The 17,712-nt window shown below is 37.0% G+C and overlaps 2 protein-coding genes across 15 annotated transcripts in view; one reads left to right on the top strand and one right to left on the bottom strand.

Moving 5' to 3' along the window:
- Positions 1–4,405, top strand: part of aatkb (apoptosis-associated tyrosine kinase b) — a 51,479-nt gene extending 47,074 nt beyond the window's left edge. For both annotated transcript variants that reach the window (XM_084435054.1, XM_084435055.1), the window contains one exon: positions 2,126–4,405. The gene's annotated coding sequence lies outside the window, so the exon portion shown is untranslated. The remainder of the gene's footprint in view (positions 1–2,125) is intronic.
- A 2,649-nt stretch (positions 4,406–7,054) lies between these two features.
- Positions 7,055–17,712, bottom strand: part of baiap2b (BAR/IMD domain containing adaptor protein 2b) — a 52,308-nt gene continuing 41,650 nt past the window's right edge. For 3 of the 13 annotated variants that reach the window (XM_084433719.1, XM_084433721.1, XM_084433714.1), the window contains 7 exons: positions 16,892–17,122; positions 16,310–16,505; positions 15,196–15,397; positions 14,976–15,044; positions 14,277–14,439; positions 13,395–13,432; positions 11,048–11,809 (listed from right to left, as the gene is read on the bottom strand). In XM_084433719.1, the coding sequence (XP_084289845.1) occupies positions 11,779–11,809; positions 13,395–13,432; positions 14,277–14,439; positions 14,976–15,044; positions 15,196–15,397; positions 16,310–16,505; positions 16,892–17,122 (930 nt within the window). In that variant the 3' untranslated portion in view covers positions 11,048–11,778. Of the gene's footprint in view, positions 7,588–8,152; positions 8,181–11,047; positions 11,810–13,134; positions 13,187–13,394; positions 13,433–14,276; positions 14,440–14,975; positions 15,045–15,195; positions 15,398–16,309; positions 16,506–16,891; positions 17,123–17,712 lie in introns of those variants that run through there. The other 10 variants (XR_014630080.1, XR_014630081.1, XM_084433716.1 and 7 more) reach the window with 6 other exon arrangements.

The following is a 17,712-nucleotide window of genomic DNA, read 5'->3' as shown; positions in this document are numbered from 1 at the left end:
CTTAGGGTCTGAATCGGCCTGAAATTGGTATGGCAAAATTGACGGCATTGTTAATATTTACACCTGAGCGGATGAAACTCACGGTTACAGTAAGGGGAGTGACATTTCCGGAAAACGCGCTTTAAGTGGTTCGCCAATCACAACAGACTGGGCCATCTAACCAAATCAGAGCACATTTCATATTTTGTAAGGAGGGGCTTCATCGAAACAGGAACTAAACTGTGCATTTGAGACTGACCAGGAAGAGAAGAGCTGCAAAACTGACTTTGTGAAAGGAGATAATAGGACCCCTTTAAACCGTATACATTATTATTATTATTATTAAGATAATACAGTGGGTACGGAAAGTATTCAGACCCCCTTAAATTTTTCACTCTTTGTTATATTGCAGCCATTTGCTAAAATCATTTAAGTTCATTTTTTTTCCTCATTATTGTACACGCAGCACCCCATATTGACAGAATTTATTAAAAAAGAAAAACTGAAATATCACATGGTCCTAAGTATTCAGACCCTTTGCTCAGTTTTTAGTAGAAGCACCCTTTTGATCTAATACAGCCATGAGTCTTTTTGGGAAAGATGCAACAAGTTTTTCACACCTGGATTTGGGTATCCTCTGCCATTCCTCCTTGCAGATCCTCTCCAGTTCTGTCAGGTTGGATGGTAAACGTTGGTGGACAGCCATTTTCAGGTCTCTCCAGAGATGCTCAATTGGGTTTAAGTCAGGGCTCTGGCTGGGCCATTCAAGAACAGTCACGGAGTTGTTGTGAAGCCACTCCTTCGTTATTTTAGCTGTGTGCTTAGGTCATTGTCTTGTTGGAAGGTGAACCTTTGGCCCAGTCTGAGGTCCAGAGCACTCTGGAGAAGGTTTTCGTCCAGGATATCCCTGTACTTGGCCGCATGCATCTTTCCCTCGATTGCAACCAGTCGTCCTGTCCCTGCAGCTGAAAAACACCCCCACAGCATGATGCTGCCACCACCATGCTTCACTGTTGAGACTGTATTGGACAGGTGATGAGCAGTGCCTGGTTTTCTCCACACATACCGCTTAGAATTAAGGCCAAAAAGTTCTATCTTGGTCTCATCAGACCAGAGAATCTTACTTGGAGTCCTTCAGGTATGCTTTCATGTGTCTTGCACTGAGGAGAGGCTTCCGTCGGGCCACTCTGCCATAAAGCCCCGACTGGTGGATGGCTGCAGTGATGGTTGACTTACTACAACTTTCTCCCATCTCCCGACTGCATCTCTGGAGCTCAGCCACAGTGATCTTTGGGTTCTTCTTTACCTCTCTCACCAAGGCTCTTCTCCCCCGATAGCTCAGTTTGGCCAGACGGCCAGCTCTAGGAAGGGTTCTGGTCGTCCCAAACGTCTTCCATTTAAGGATTATGGAGGCCACTGTGCTCTTAGGAACCTTAAGTGCAGCAGATTTTTTTTTGTAACCTTGGCCAGATCTGTGCCTTGCCACAATTCTGTCTCTGAGCTCTTCAGGCAGTTCCTTTGACCTCATGATTCTCATTTGCTCTGACATGCACTGTGAGCTGTAAGGTCTTATATAGACAGGTGTGTGGCTTTCCTAATCAAGTCCAATCAGTATAATCAAACACAGCTGGACTCAAATGAAGGTGTAGAACCATCTCAAAGATGATCAGAAGAAATGGACAGCACCTGAGTTAAATATACTGTATGAGTGTCACAGCAAAGGGTCTGAATACTTAGGACCATGTGATATTTCAGTTTTTCTTTTTTAATAAATGTGCAAAAATGTCAACAATTCTGTGTTTTTCTGTCAATATGGGGTGCTGTGTGTACAATAATGAGGGGAAAAAAAGAACTTAAATGATTTTAGCAAATGGCTGCAATATAACAAAGAGTGAAACATTTAAGGGGGTCTGAATACTTTCCGTACCCACTGTAAATTGGAAACTATATTAACATGTTTAAAGTACATAATGTTTAGATTTTTTAAGTTTGAATATGTTTCACATATTTTGTCTTTGAACAGATTTATTCTACAGTAAAATCTTTTTTTATTCTCCAAAAGCTTTAGACATTTATTATGCGATAATATGGGATAAGTTAATTAAATATAAAGCTAATGTAAAGTTGTGTTTTTCTCTATTTAAAGGTAGCAGTGAAGACGGGGAAAGAGAGTGAATCATCATACTAATGCCAACAGTGAGCTGCAATGACAGACCCCTCAGTAAGAAGAAGGTTTGGATCTCTTTGGAAACCGTTTTTGGATTTCCTCAAAGACAATGCCACTTAATGTCAGCAAACACTTCAAAGCAGCCCTTTTAAAAAGGGCCCAGAAGAAAAAAAACATGTGGAAATGACTAAACATATTAACAAACACAAACTAAAATTTAGCATATTATAAATGAAAGAGAATTTGGATGGATCTGCTTTGTTCATATGGATCTACTGAAAACTGACCGTGACTGTTTACAACATCATATACTGTATTTTTGGAAAGTGTTTGAAAAGACGCTAAAGGTATCACTGCATCAAAAATTGAAAGAGACCATCTTAGCGAAATGTAACAAAACTAAACCGAACTGATTTTTACTGTGAAACACCAATGCAGTGTTGTTTGTAAAGGAGGAGTTTAAAAAGGAAGAGGGTATTTAAGTGTTTTCATGACTAAAATGAAGTTCACGACACACAGCTGCCTTGTGTATGTCACCTGCCTGAGAGTAGCATTGTGTTATGGTGACATGGCATTCTGAAACTACTTTTATGATTTTATTAATAATCACACTTTATTATCAAATCTCTTTCTTCATAATTTGCTTAGTGTTTTAGATCATGTTTGTTATTTATTTACTTATTACTCAGTGCTTCAAATTAAATGAATTCCCAGCAAGCAATTTTGCGTTTAAAAGACGTCTAATAGCCATCCAAACACAGACCTGACGTTTAGGCTGAAACTAGGCAAAATTTTGCCGGTCAGTGAAAATTTTATAGACGTCTAACCATAGCCCAAGAATAGAAGCACAGGCTACGCATAAGAACATGTCAAAGAAATGAAACCAAACACCTTGTAATCACTGTTGACTTTGCTTACATGATGGAATATCATACATCTCGCAAGTTATTTTAGCCAAAACGACATGTGACCAAATTCAAGGTTATTTTGGCTAAAAGTGGGTTACTCATAGCCGGACTATATCGGGTCTATAGTTAATCTAGACGGTGAAATGACAGCTATTGCTTGCTGGGTTTGCACATGAGGCAAATTACTTTGATATTTTTTGCTGTTCATAGCAGAAATCATGTTCCAATGAGTTTGACTTTGAATATCTGCAGCTAAATCCATGAAATAATATATAAAATTGAAATGATTACCTTTTTAAAGTATTGAAGTTTTAAGAGTAGGCGAGTAGAAAATCTTCATAATACTCAAAAATAAATATCAAACAAAATATAATTGACAACATATTATGTAATGGAGGATTTCAATGGTCTTACATGTATTTAATGATGTATTTAGAGTGACTACTGGTGAAGAGGGACACTTAAGCTAAATCATCATCATTAACATTAATGTAGCCATTTGAATCATATTATAAAAAAAACAAAAAACAAAGGTGATTACAAATGACCAGAAAGTGTTGCACTTTACCTGTATTCACCCAGTTAAAATGATGCTGTACATGCCTTCTATCTTTTGAGGATTGAAGCCGGGTTGTATTATGATCAGGGTGTTAATAATATACATAAAGAGTGTTATTTATTAGCCAACACATGTTTTATATTTCCTTGAACTTTGAAGAACAGATAAATGCTTTTTAGCATTGCAAGCTGCAACGCTTAACAGAATGTCATTGACCAATAGGAACAATTTACACTGCTGAACAAAATGGACATGATCTTGTGACTTTTTTTCACATATGGTTGGGAAACAACACATCGGACGTGATCAAGGAGGACGAGCCTGCAGATGTGACTGAGAACAGTGTACAGCGCGGAGGGATTCGATGCTACCTGCACACTTCTGTGCGTTAAATCTCCATACGCTACTCTCGATATGTTCTGTTTGTTTGCCCGTGAAGGCATTTATTCTATGTAACCGTCTAGCTTAGATTGAACTAGACAACAGTCTGTACTATTTTTGTAATTGATTCAACAGTTTTAAACTATTGAAAGATCAAATGGGAACTCAGGAGGTAAAGGAAAAGTATGTGTTTTCTGCCAAAGAAATGTATCACGTGATATGGCACACGCCGGATTGGTGTCCCTGTTATTCTGATCCAGAGCGGCAGATTCACAGATTTTTTTTTCCTGAGAAAATTTGCCTGTACGATGGTTTTGAATTGCAGTACAATGTTAAGCGAGAGTGGTTGTAAGTCTGTTCCTCAAATGTGTCAAACTTAGTGAAAAAAATAAAACTATTCTGTTTGACGGTTCTCTCTTGCAGTTTTTTATTGTCTTAATATATACACTTTTAGAAGAAAAGGTTTAATATAGGGGTTCTCGTCATGTCATCGCTTTATGGATTTAGTTTTAATTTATGAATTTTCTTTTAATTCATATTTTCTTTTGATTAAATTTGCCTATACCGGATGTGAGCGTCTCGGATTTTATACCCAAAAAACCTGTAATGAGCAAATCAGCTGTTTAAATAGGACACGTCAAAGCGAACATTTACTCTTCCATTTGTCCTCATGACAAATGTATTGATGTATTTCACAAAATTCACGAAAGATTCTTTTCTAAATTTATTGATTGATTATATGTATTGATGCGTTTTGAATAAATGTATCAATTGTTTTTGAATAAATGTGTAAATGTGTTTTGAAAAAAATTAGCGATTCTTTTAGAAAATGTTTTTTCCAAAAGAATCGCTACTTTTCCAAGAATTGCTACATTTATTAAAAATGCATTTACACATTTATTCAAAATGCATTAATACAGACAATCAATACAATCACTACACTTTCAAAGAGAATCGCTACTTTTTCTAAAAGAATCGCTACATTTTTCAAAAAGAAATGCTTAATTTTCCCAAAAAGAATCGCTACTTTTCCTTAAAGAATCGCTAAATTTTTCGAAAAGAATTGCTACTCTTTCAAAATCGCTACATTTTCAAAAGGAATAGCTACTTTTTTTTTACAAAGAATCACTACTTTTATTCAAAATTAATCAATACAATCACTACACTTTTGAAAAGAATTGCTACATTTTCTAAAAGAATCGCTATTTTTTCAAAAAGAATTGCTACATTTATTCAAAATGCATCAATCCCTATAATCAATACAATCACTACACTTATAAAAAAAACACTACTTTTCGTAAAGAATCGCTACTTTTTTCAAAAAGAATTGCTACTTTTTTCAAAAAGAATTGCTACATTTTCAAAAAGAATCACTCCTTTTTTCAAAAAGAATCGCTACTTTTTCAAAATCGCTACATTTTCGAAAGGAATAGCTACTTTTTCTAAAAGAATCGCTACATTTTCAAAAAGAACCTCTACCTTTTCCATACAATCAATCAATACAATAACTACACTTTCGAAAAGAATCGCTAGATTTTTTTAAAGAATCGCAACATTTTTCAAATAGAATCGCAACATTTTTCAAAAAGAATCGCTATTTTTTTTGAAAAAGAATCGCTACTTTTTCGAAAAGAATCACTACATTTATTCAAAATGCATTTATACATTTATTTAAAATGCATCAATACATACAATCAATCAATGCAATCACTACATTTTCAAAAAGAACTGTTTTAAAGGAGCCATATGTAAGATTGTGGCCAAAACTGGTACTGCAATCACTTTCAAATTACTGTAGAGCGGTGTATCCCCTCCCCCTCCCCCTGACTCGAGGTTGCCAGATAAGTATATTAGTAGATTAGTATTAGTGATTAGTAGATAGGTGGAGGGTGGCGCTTCAGGCCAAAACACAGGATGACAACATCAGCATCAGTTGAGGGCTGCAACTTCACTTTTTAAATGACAATATCCTGGCCGGACTACTGTTGTCAGTGATATAAGTATTTGAAATGAACATGATTTCTTAATGTCTAGTGACATATCAGGGCCATTTTATGATTAATTGAAATACATTTCTTACATACAGCTCCTTTAACTAACTCCTAATAACTGCTTCAAAATTCACATTTTCACTATGGGTGTGTGTAATTTATGTTGTAGAACAAAACGTCAAAGATTTCATCACAACAGAAAGTTGTGAATAATACCTTTATTAAAGTAAAAACTATTGGCATTCAGACCAATATAATAGCCTACTGCTAAGTGGTTTCGTGAAGTCTATATGATGTCCTGTTCCCTTGATATGGCTTGGGTCTTTAAGAAATGCATAACAAGACTCATTAACCAGAGTGAAATTGTGTTGTTTCCTTTGCTAAGCATGAAGGGTCTTTCTTTTCCAACTTGAGCTACGGTATGACGAGTTTACTATAATAAATGATTGTGCCTGTCTAGCGATCTAGCAATTTTTTTGGATTGCTGGTTAGTCTGTCACTATATCATATTAGTTCCGCTGTCAGCCATAAGATATGTATCTAAATGAGAACAGCTTTATTTGACATTCGGCTATATATTACGAAAATACAGCCGGTCTTGTGGAAACAAAACAGATGTAAAGTGCCGATGGTTGGCGCCATCTAGCGACATTTAAACACTTTGAGCAGGATTTAGCTGCTTTCCATTGAAAATGGTTGGCAACACTGAATAAGTGTGATTATTGAGAAAATGTTTTTTTTTTTAAAGATATGTTAAAGACGAAGTTGAGGGAGTGGGCCATTCTTGGAGAGCAGTCTCTAGATTTATATAGAGATAGAAATGAATAGAGATGACAATAGCTTTGAGATCTATGCTCCAGGTTTTACTCCAAGTAAAACATTTTGCAGATTGATGTCACCAAACAATCTGCTCCTTTTGTGTTTGGCATGAACAAGCACCGGAATCGTGATTGTGATATGAATGAAACATTGTGAGAAATCGTTTATATTACAATGCTGAATACATCATAAAATGCATGATATTAAATGAAGAGGTGCATTGCTGATCAAATTAAAAACAAGATGTTTTGCTTGAATCACTTTATTGAGGCTGAACCTTATTTTAAATCATTCAAAGTGCAAGTGACCACAACAAATATGTTGTACGGTGGAAAGAGGGCAGAAACTGTGCTGTATGAGACAAAAATACATCATAGAAAATATCATACTATGTATGTTATATGGTCATTTGAGCAATTTCTTCAATGGACCGAACGTAAAATTGACTAAAAGTAGAAAGGTCTTACTAAATATATTTGCATTTGTATATTTCCATATATCGAGTGATGGTTTCTTCAACATGAGGATCTAGGCCTATATGATCCATATTAAGCTCAACTTGTAATGGCAATAGTAGAATGAAGAGAAGCTCAGAGCATGGCGTTCTGTGGATCGTGGGTGTAAGGTAATGTTCTGTACAGTATCTAAAATGTGTCCTAATAACGGTGTCGAGATCCAAGGTCTTCAGTTATGATGAGTTTGGGTTTCTGCTTGCTGATGGAATTGCTCTGTCTTTGGCGAGATGTGAGCGCAAATGTGGTGAATTGGAGAGGGTCCGTCACTCTAAAACAAAAAAACATGGCATCATATAAAGGACAGACGTACCATTGTTTCTAAGGAAGCTTAAAAGGGTCAATAAAACAAGCAAAAAAGATAAAAAAGGATGTTTGAAGCTCTATATTTGAGTGAGTGAAAATGGAAGAGAGATTATGCATGCCATAAAAACAGACATACTGATTATAATTCAAGTTCAGTCTCTCTTCCCTGAGTCGTTTGTGTCTGCTCAAAAGATTCATTTCAGATTCATATTAAGTCATTTCAGGAAATGATCGCATCATATTTTGCATTCAAATATGAAATTGTATGTGTAAATTGAATTCTTTAGAAAGCTGGAGCTTTATCAAATGGACTGGGGTGGAAAGAACTTGAAGCTGAAGTAAAATCAGGCCCAGTCATAACCTTCAACATGCTGTGGATGGAAACATAAATATAGAGACCCCAAAAGTTCAGATCATTTTTGGGGTCACTTAATTATTCAGTGGTGTCGTAACCATGCAATCTTCTTTTACATTTTTAATATATAAATAAATGATCATGGAGATGTATCTTAGTTGTATGGTTTACTCACTCAAAAGCGTTCAAATTCAGGAACCACACTGGGGAAAAAAACGAGAACAGGCTATATAGGAATTTGACTATATGTCTTTAACGAAAGAAACTGTACTATTAATGTTTATTTATTTAAATATATATATATATATATATATATAAAATAAATACAACAGGCACTTTTACTGAAAAGTGTACAAAATAGAACATGGAACTTTCAGATGTATTATATAATGTGCTTAACATTCAGAAAATGATGAACAAACCAAACGAGAGCATTATGAATTAGACATGGTCACAGTCATCACATCTAATAGTTCTTAAAATGCTTTTTGATCTTTTTTTTTTTTTTTTTTTGCTTTGTTATTAACAATTTCCCCGCCAGGTTTTAAGTTGCGAGCCAGCGTCAGCCTTTTTGACCATTTTAACAAAACTTTGAAAATTCTGCCAATGGCGGAGAAAGAGTTAAATTCACCTCTGAAATGAAATTATTGTTAATGTGAAAAGTCATTAAAACACCTTTTAATAAAAAATAAATAAAAAAAATTCATTTGGCAGTATTTATTTTTCTAAAAACAGTAAAATTTTAAGTATGATCAGTTTTGATTATACAATGTATATGATGTTTAAGTCATTTCAACTTAAATTAAATTAAACTGAATTTAAAAAAATGAGTTGAATCTTGTATAACTTACAAAAAAGCGGAAAATTGCTTAACTTATTTTGATGAGTTAAAGCAATGTAAAAATATATGTTGTCAACTTTTTGATCATATCATTTTTACAGTGCATAAGCAGTGAAAGCTGAGTTGCAGATTACAGAAACACTTCAGATTGACAGTGTCTGCAGTTATCAATCTGAAACTGACAATCAGCACAAACTGCACATTGAAACACTTAATCAGCTATATCATAAGCCGATTTCAGATCAATTTAGAGACAAACGGACTAAAATTTAGACAATCTCTGTTAATATTCTGTTGATCGGTCTCATGGCACGACTGCTTTAAGAAGGAAATCAAATTATGACAAGACGGGCATTAAGAAAATCTACACCGCTTAAATCTGAAGAAATGTTTATTCATCTTCTCAAGAGTAGAAAGTCACATGATCATTTAGCAACATTACACTGTTCTAGTGTCGCCCAAAAATACATGCATATTGGAGTGTATATGTACTTTGCAGCAAAGTTATTTTATTGTCTCTCCTTTTACATTCAATAGTGGGCATTCCAAAAAAAGAAAGAGAATTAAACCGACAAATAACATGACAGAGGTGGATCTCTCTTTGAGCGTGGCGGCTGTACCATGGCTTTACTTTAGTGCAGAAAGAAGAAACACTGGCAATGGCTTCCAGTCCTTGACACCTTACTGCTTTTGTCTCTAAATTCATCAAAACAGAGATGGAGAGCGTTGGCAGAGCTACAGCAAGACGTTGGTTTAGTCACACAGAAATAGACAAACAGAAGGTAAAACTAGGATAGACAGACACAAAGCACCTGGCAGGATCTTCAATGCAGGAGAAAACCTTTAAGGGAAAGTGAATGTGGAATCTGGACATCTTCACACATACTTTACTGAAGGTGCTTTTTATTTCATTGAGCAACACCTTCATGTACAGCGATATATATCTGCATTTCAAGTACAATACAGAGAAAATGTAAAGCAGTGCACCTTTGAACAATAACTGTTTTGCTGACTAATAGACAAGCACTGTAGTGTTTCTATCACATCAGAGAAACATCAACCCTATCGCTTCTTTTAATCATCAATTTGTTTCTATAAAATGGCAATTTCTAAGCATTTAATCAGTTTCATTACAACACTGGAACTTTCACTCCTGTGAAAAAGGCTATAAAACTCACACAAGTAGTGTGTAAGTGTATTATAAGCATATAAGATTGTGTAAATTGTTATTGAAAAAAAAAAACCCCAAAAAAACAAAGATGGTATCAAATTTGATTATTGCTAGTGTTTACATGTTTTGCATTAAAAAGCTGTACAGGGATCTTGTGGATCCAAATAAAAGAAATGCATCCATGTCAAAAGAAAATAATTCGAAATATTCATGATTACAATTCAGTGTTTGATTAAAGTTATATTTACAAATATGATGTGCTATGTACAAGGCACTGATCACATGGATTATATTAAGACTTGGCACATCATTAATATGGATGTATCGCTGTAACGACCGGAGAGGAAAATCCGACTGTATTGGATTAGCTGAACTTTATCTACATTAATAAAGAAATGTTGCTTGCAAGCAACCTATATATTGTTTATTCTTTCTGCTTTTATGTATATGAGCAATGAGCCTATACCATGCATTACAGTGATTTACCATGTTAAGCGGGTTATACCCCTTATCTGTGGTGAAATCACTAACATACAGCTTCTCACGGCTTACTGAGTCACTTGTGGTTGGTGAAGGGACATGGAAATGTAGGTACCAGTTGTCTTTTCTTTCATGCATGAACCAGGAATTCACTGACATTTGTCATTTATATTTAAAGAATTTGTTCCAGCTTCAAGGCTTTCAGAACACAACTATCTTCACTTGAGACAATGCAAGGGTCAAGTATTTGCTGCACATCACAACCGTCCTGCTCTAATCAACACTTGACGCATTTAGAAAACAGATCGTTTATTGAAGGCACTCCAGATGAGATATGAGATCACGGAGGCCGTTTACATCAGCAATATAAGCAATGAGATGGAAAAACACTGAAACCTCTTTAATAATTACATAATATCCATTCAATTGTACAATGCAAATTAATAATTCAAAAACACCTGAATATAAATGTATTTTTTTTAAATCCTCAGCTCATTATTAACATTTGTTTGTACTTGGATAAACTCAGCGTTATTGTTACAAACAATAAATTCAAACATATTGCCACACCGGTTTCATTGTCTTTTTTTTTTTTGTTCAACAAAAAATGTAATTCACTTACTTGCCCTCATGTCGTTTCAAGCTCATACAACTTTTATTTCTTGCATGGAACACAAACACAATTTAGATTTCTGAGCTTCTCTCTTCAATAAAGTGAAAGTGGATTGGGACCAGTTGCTGTCAAGCTCCAAATAATAATAAAAAAGCACTATATAAGTGGTCCATATGACTTGAAGCCATACAATAGGTTTGTGTGAGGAACAGACAGAAAAAGAAAATCTTGCTGGACAGGTCCATTCACTTTCATTTTAAGGAAAAAAAATCAGCTTCTTTGTGTTTTCTTACGCAAATGATGAAAGAATTTCCATTTTCTGGTAAAAACTAAATCCATGGACCCCTCGATGGCAAAAGTGATGCACTTAGTTTATACATTGCTGACATGTACATGCATGAAAGACAGGCAAGAGATACATATAGACAATTTAACATGTTTATTGAAAAAAAGTTCAACATCCTCATGATAGGAACGTATGATGAGGAAGGTCAACATGGAATATTCAGCATTCCGGTTCCATTAGGCTGCTTCCAACTTGGATAAAATAAGGGAAAGAGAAGGAGGGAAGGGTGGATCTAGATCCTCTTCCTCTGAGGGTGGAGTGAAGGGGAATGGATTGTTGAGAGATAAAGGAAGACAGGGAAGTGAGTGTGGACGGAGGGGAGGGTGGTGTCTGTGTGTCTGTCTGTCCTCTCACACTGTCGAAATCAATTTGCCCTCGGCACTGTGGAACAAAGAGAGGGAGATGCTGCCAGACTGGCTTTGGACACGGACACATTGATGCACAGAGAGCATAAAGCACTCGTGTTCAAGGAATAGTTCACGCATAAATGAAAATTGTCATCATTTACTCACATCTTCCAAACCAAAAGTTACAATGAACTTATCAGGCAAAAGCACCATGAAAGAATCAGAAAATTAGTCCACATGAATTGTTTGCTATACTTGAACTCAAGAAAGTATGATTCGTGAATTAATCATTCAACCTGGTTTTGTGAACTTGATCAACCAATTCACAGAAAAGATCGTAATCAAAAGAATTAGTCGTTTTTGTGCTTCTCTCATGAAAGGAGAGGTAGGGGGCGATGTCAAGATAATAATGATTTAAATTCTAGTGTGTTCTTTATACAAAGCTATTGTATGGCTAATATAGGAAATTAGTCATTTAGACTACGTTTATGGTGCTTATTGAAGCTGAAAAGCGCCAATCTCCATTTATTTCTTGTGTTCCAAGAAAGGAAGAAAGTCCTCCATGATGTGAGGGTGAGTAAATGATGACAGAATTAAAAATTTTGGGTGAACTATCCCTTTAATGTTACTAATTTAAAACTAATATCTATTAAAGCAGGTTGCAAACATGTGATGGGCTTCATTTCCTGCAAGACATGTGTGTGTGTGTGTGTGTGTGTGTGGTTCAGAAGTAAAATGAAAACAATTCAAACATTCTAATCAGAATCAGACAAAAATTCCAGATTCATACACTTGTATTGAGAAAATGGAGCCCATTGTTTCAAAAGCATCATGGGAGTCAAATCTAAATGGTGTGTATAGCAAGGTGAACTAGAGATTTAAAATCACTTCTCATGAGAAATTCCCAACAGAAACTAAAAGTTGGAACAAAAGACACTTATTTAAGACAGACACACATGGACAGCAAAAGCAAGAATGGAATGGAAACGTAAATGGAAAAATTAAACCATTTGAGAAATGTAATCTCTGCCTACTTCAGATTTTGGGATGCTAAGGAATTTGGAATAAAAGCTGGGAATGGTCAGCTTCCCCATAGATGACCCACAAGGAGTTATTTATTTATTTATAGTGATGTCACACAGGGTGCTTTCAACAATAAAAAAAGAAAAAGAAAAAGTTAACTCAAATTGGTAAAGTATGGCTACAACATGTTTGAGAGTAGGTATGCTTCTCATCTATGGGAAATGACCATAAATGACTTCTTATATTATTGCGAGGTTTATGAAACCCATTTAAACAATCAGAGGTTTCTCCTTTGTTCAATATGGGTTTAGGTGCCCTGTTTGGTCACCCGCCCACCTTATGTTTGGGCTAGACCTTCAGAAACGTCAGCTATGTTCGTCTGCTCCGGCTGCAGGTCAAGCAAACAAGACTTTTTTGCTTGCCATAATCGCCACGGATTTAGATTATGTAACATTTTTAATTCAAACAAAACCAGAGAGAAATAATTCAAATAATATAGGAAACAAAGAAAGAACTTATAGACAAACTAAAACGCATTTTGTTTATATTGTGTCACTGTTCAGAGGGCTAATGAGCAAGCGAGAACTTGGTCTTACCTGGTTTGGAATCGAGACTCGTACTCCTCCAGCCCTTGCTGTGAAGGAAGAGAGAATATCTTTAAGCAATTTACTTTTCCTCACATCTCCAGTAGATGGCAGTAGAAGAACACGGAACACTTATGAACTGCAGTATTGATGATGCTGTAGCTAAAGCATTGCTTATTGTAACAGGGAATAAAAAAAGGAGGTCATTGGGTGCATCCTGAACAGAAGCAATGGGAAGAGACAATTGAGCAGTGTCTCCAGTCCAGAGGAACACCAGCATGACAATATTGAATGCACTAAGGAGGGGACCCTGGGGTTTCTTGCTGGCTTTGTTGCATGTGTGGATATGTACACTTTGCTGGCTTTGTTACATATATGGATATATTATATATGTAGATATATTACATAACAAAGCCCTACTTCTGAAACTGTGACTGAAAGCATTCCACCATACCTCTGGTGTATGAGATTGATGCTACCCCAGAAGTATGCTTATTCATACAAGTCTGTAATGCCATTGCAAGTGGATATATTTCAGTAAAATTTAGTACAAAAACAGACTTTTCATGCAAACATTTCTCAAAAATAAAGGTTGGGTTTTAAATGCCAAACCCTAGATTTTGTTTGTTCTTACATGCAACATGCCAGCTTCCTTCAGGGTTCAGGGTAATGTCCTGGAACGTCCTCTATGCGGTTAGCTGGAGATTGGGCTGCTCTATTTGAACTGTCGCACCGCTATATTTCAGCATGTCTGATAAATGTCTACGAAAGGTGATTAATACTACTAATATCTGCATACATATGTGAAGTTTAATCTGTGTGTACTGGATGTAAGAATGAGAATAGACAGGGTGTGTGTGTGTGTGTGTGTGTGTGTGTGTGTGCATAGCTTACTTGTGAGAATCCTGGCACAGCCACGCTGTACGGTCTCTGTCGGCTGTGTGCTGTGCTCTGCTGCTGGGCGAGGAAGCGTGTGGGCATGCCGTAATCAGGTGTTGGCAACGCCATCTCTCTCTCCAGAAGATTTCCTGTGCTGCTGCTCCTGTTATGGTGCAAACTACAAACACATATATGCATACAGAACATTAAAGTCAACATGATTTGCCATCTGCAGCTCATTTATATGTCTATAATGTGACATTTTTGGATATTGAATTGAGAAATTTAATCCATTAGGAATTGATTGGATGTTGGATACTAGAATGGAACCAAACTGAATTCACATTTGCTCAAATAATGTCTAAACATTATGATATTGGATAACATTATCCAAGTGACATCAGTGAAAAGGAAAGCGAGACTGAGCTAGACATTACATAAAGGACGGCATTTTTTTCTTGGAATAACATGCACTGATCATCAAACACAATAATATTATGAATGTGCCTGAATAAAGTAAACAAAGTTAACATTAACATCTTTATGCACAGGCATCAAACTTGTCTAAATTGCATGTTTTATGGTGTTATTCAGCTCATGATGATCGTAGTTCTCTAATTGCACTTCATTCATAGGTTGAGCCAGCACAATATTAAATGGCATTTAGACATTGAAAAGGCTTTTGTAAACTCATTAATATTCCGACAGACTCACCTGACGTGGAGTTTGTTGCTGTCTGGTTCAGGAATCACACGAGTGTAAGAGAACGGGAACCAGCCTCTCCTGATAAGACACATACAACATGGCATTTGAAGCAGATCTTCGGGTTCATCATTTCGCTTTAAAACACATTTTCATCATCAAAAATCTTTTTCTCTAAAGTCGTCCTATACATGAGCAAATTTTATTGTGATGTTAAGCATAAGATGCTTACATTCGGTTCTTCTCGTTTTCACCGTAGTGCCAGCCGTCTCGGGCTTCAGGCACCAACAGTGTGATGATGTCTCCTTCCATAAAGCTGAGGAGAGTGCTGTTGTCCCCGGCGGCATGGGAGAAGAGGGCCTGAACGCGTGTCCGGCCATTTCTCTCCAGCCCAGCTGCCATCGAGCTTGACCTGGGCAGGGTCTGTGTCTCTGCTGGGGTCAGAGATTAGAAATTCATGATGAGCAATTTTTCATAATTGATCATGCAAGAGAAATGTCAGTGTATAGATAAATGAATATCTTATAGATTAAATTGTTTTTGTGTTTAAAATATTTGTGTTGTTAACATACTAACATCAAACTATTGGAATCAGTTCAGTCAAATGCTTGTTTGCTGCATGTGAGAGGCACTATTTGAGTCTCTCCTCTCAAATCGGTCACTTCCGAGATTTAGTTTCAGTTAGTATCCTGCCTAAGTAGGCAGTAAACAACAAGGCAGCTCAGTAGGTTTAGGAATACATTTAAAATTTGGTTGCACTTTATCTTACAGTACGTGTACTTGCAGTGTACTTACCCAAGAAAGTACTGGTTAATATAAGGTAACTACATGGTTAGGTTTAGGGGTAGGCTCAGGGTTAGTACCTAGTTATTACCCAGTTATTATAAAAATTATAGTAAGTACATAGTATGTACATGGGGAACAGGACTGTAAAATAAAGTGCTACCAAAATTGCACGTAAAGGTCGTGTACAACACTCACAAAGAGGGCTCGTTTCTGCTGCTTCTTAAAAATACTTCCCTCAAATGAGAAGCTATAACCTTCACCTATTTTCTATTCATTTTTAAAGCTGTCCTCTCTATTCCCAGCTGCTCTGCCCTGTTTTCATTTCCAGCAGTGTTTGCCCTGTTATTGTCCACTCACTAGAGGAATACTCACTGATTTCTCAAGGAGAGAGAAACGCACAGGTGCACAGACCCTGACACAGCTATAAAGCGCAGATGTGCCAGTTCGAAATGAAATTATATAGCTGGGTATCGAATAAACAGCACTGAAAACTTTCATATGTCGTGATCAGAGAGTTAGATGCAATGGGAGATGTTTCGCTTGTTGCATCCTTAACTTACCCAGAGTGCTCTTGGGCTTTGCAGGAGCAACCTTGCGGACAGGCAGGGTATTGGAGAAGGTCTCTACACCGTGTCTGTGAGACTGCTGAGATGGTTTCTCGTGTGCGGCTCTGGTCTCCATCCAGCGTTGGTAATCTTCTCCTCCATGGGCCCCTGATCCATTCATTATGGGTAGACATTCTGCTCCCATCATCCTCTGCAAGAGGATTTTTTAGGAACAATTAAGACACATAGTTTTCATGTGTAAAAACAAACCCTTTACTTCCACTATACGGTAACTCCTTGCTCCAGCTGTGCCTCTGTGATAATAAACTGTAAACTCAAGAGTTGTACGTGCCCCCAGGTTTCTGATTATTCTTTCCACAGCATTGTGGTCATTATCAAACAGCATTTTAATGACTTTACATCCATCTCTCTCTTTCATTTGGCCGTGAGTGGTTCTCACACCCCCAAACACCCTCAGGACCTAATTATACACATCATTAATGCAACCATTTACAAATTTTCTAGCTGCACTTGAGACATTGTATCATTTTGTGGCTCTCATTGTTTTATTTAGGTCAAACTGGGTTTCAAACTCACCGTCTGTTGGCTCCCCATGAGAGCTGCAAGCTCAGGTGGCACAGGAAGTGGCTTGGCCCCAGGGATGGGGTCTGAGATGGTCAGGTTAGATTTAGAGGGGTGGTGTCCCAGCGTCCCCACTGCTCCTGAGCCCATCTGCTGAGCCAGAAGCATCGCCCGCTCCGGGAGTTTATTTGGGTCGGCACATGCTTGTTGCCACAATGGGACCTTATGCGTTAGCAAGTCTCTGCCCTAAAATAAACAATCCACGCCACAACAAGTATTAGCACCCAGCAGGAGTGACAAACTTTACATACCTGCAAGAGAACAATTTAGAAAACCCATGTGGGTAAATCATGAATAGACCAATACAGACTCTCTATGTGAAAATAAACTTCAGTTCCTGCACAGCTGAGGTTTCAGGGGTGAGCTCTTCAACTGATGGACTGATAGAGGGAATGCGATAAAGTGTGATAAAGTGATCCCTCCTCACCTCCCGTTCCTCTGAAGCTCTGAGACATCCCTCTCTATCCTGATAACCTCCCCTCCCTGTAGGTTGAAGCCTGAAATAGCCTCATTACTCTGCCCTATGCACAGGCAGTGAGCCTGGCTGAGCGCTACGACCAGTAGCTGTAAAAGAGAGAGATGAACGCCTAGAGACCTCCGAATGTAGAGCACAGGAAGTGCGATTTTATCTTTGGACTCTTTTCTGTAATTCAGATCATCTGCTTGAGCAGTACATGGATGCTTATTTAAAACTCTGAAGACCCACATGTGTTGTGACATTTGTATAGTTCAGGGATATTCACCCCAAAATCAAAATTATTGTTCCAAATCAGTAT

The sequence above is a fragment of the Rutilus rutilus genome (assembly GCF_951802725.1).
Source record: "Rutilus rutilus genome assembly, chromosome: 16".
In the NCBI taxonomy this organism is placed as follows: Eukaryota; Metazoa; Chordata; class Actinopteri; order Cypriniformes; family Leuciscidae; genus Rutilus; species Rutilus rutilus.
The sequence above is the reverse complement of the archived record's forward strand: the minus strand, read 5'-3'. Positions and strand labels throughout refer to the sequence as shown.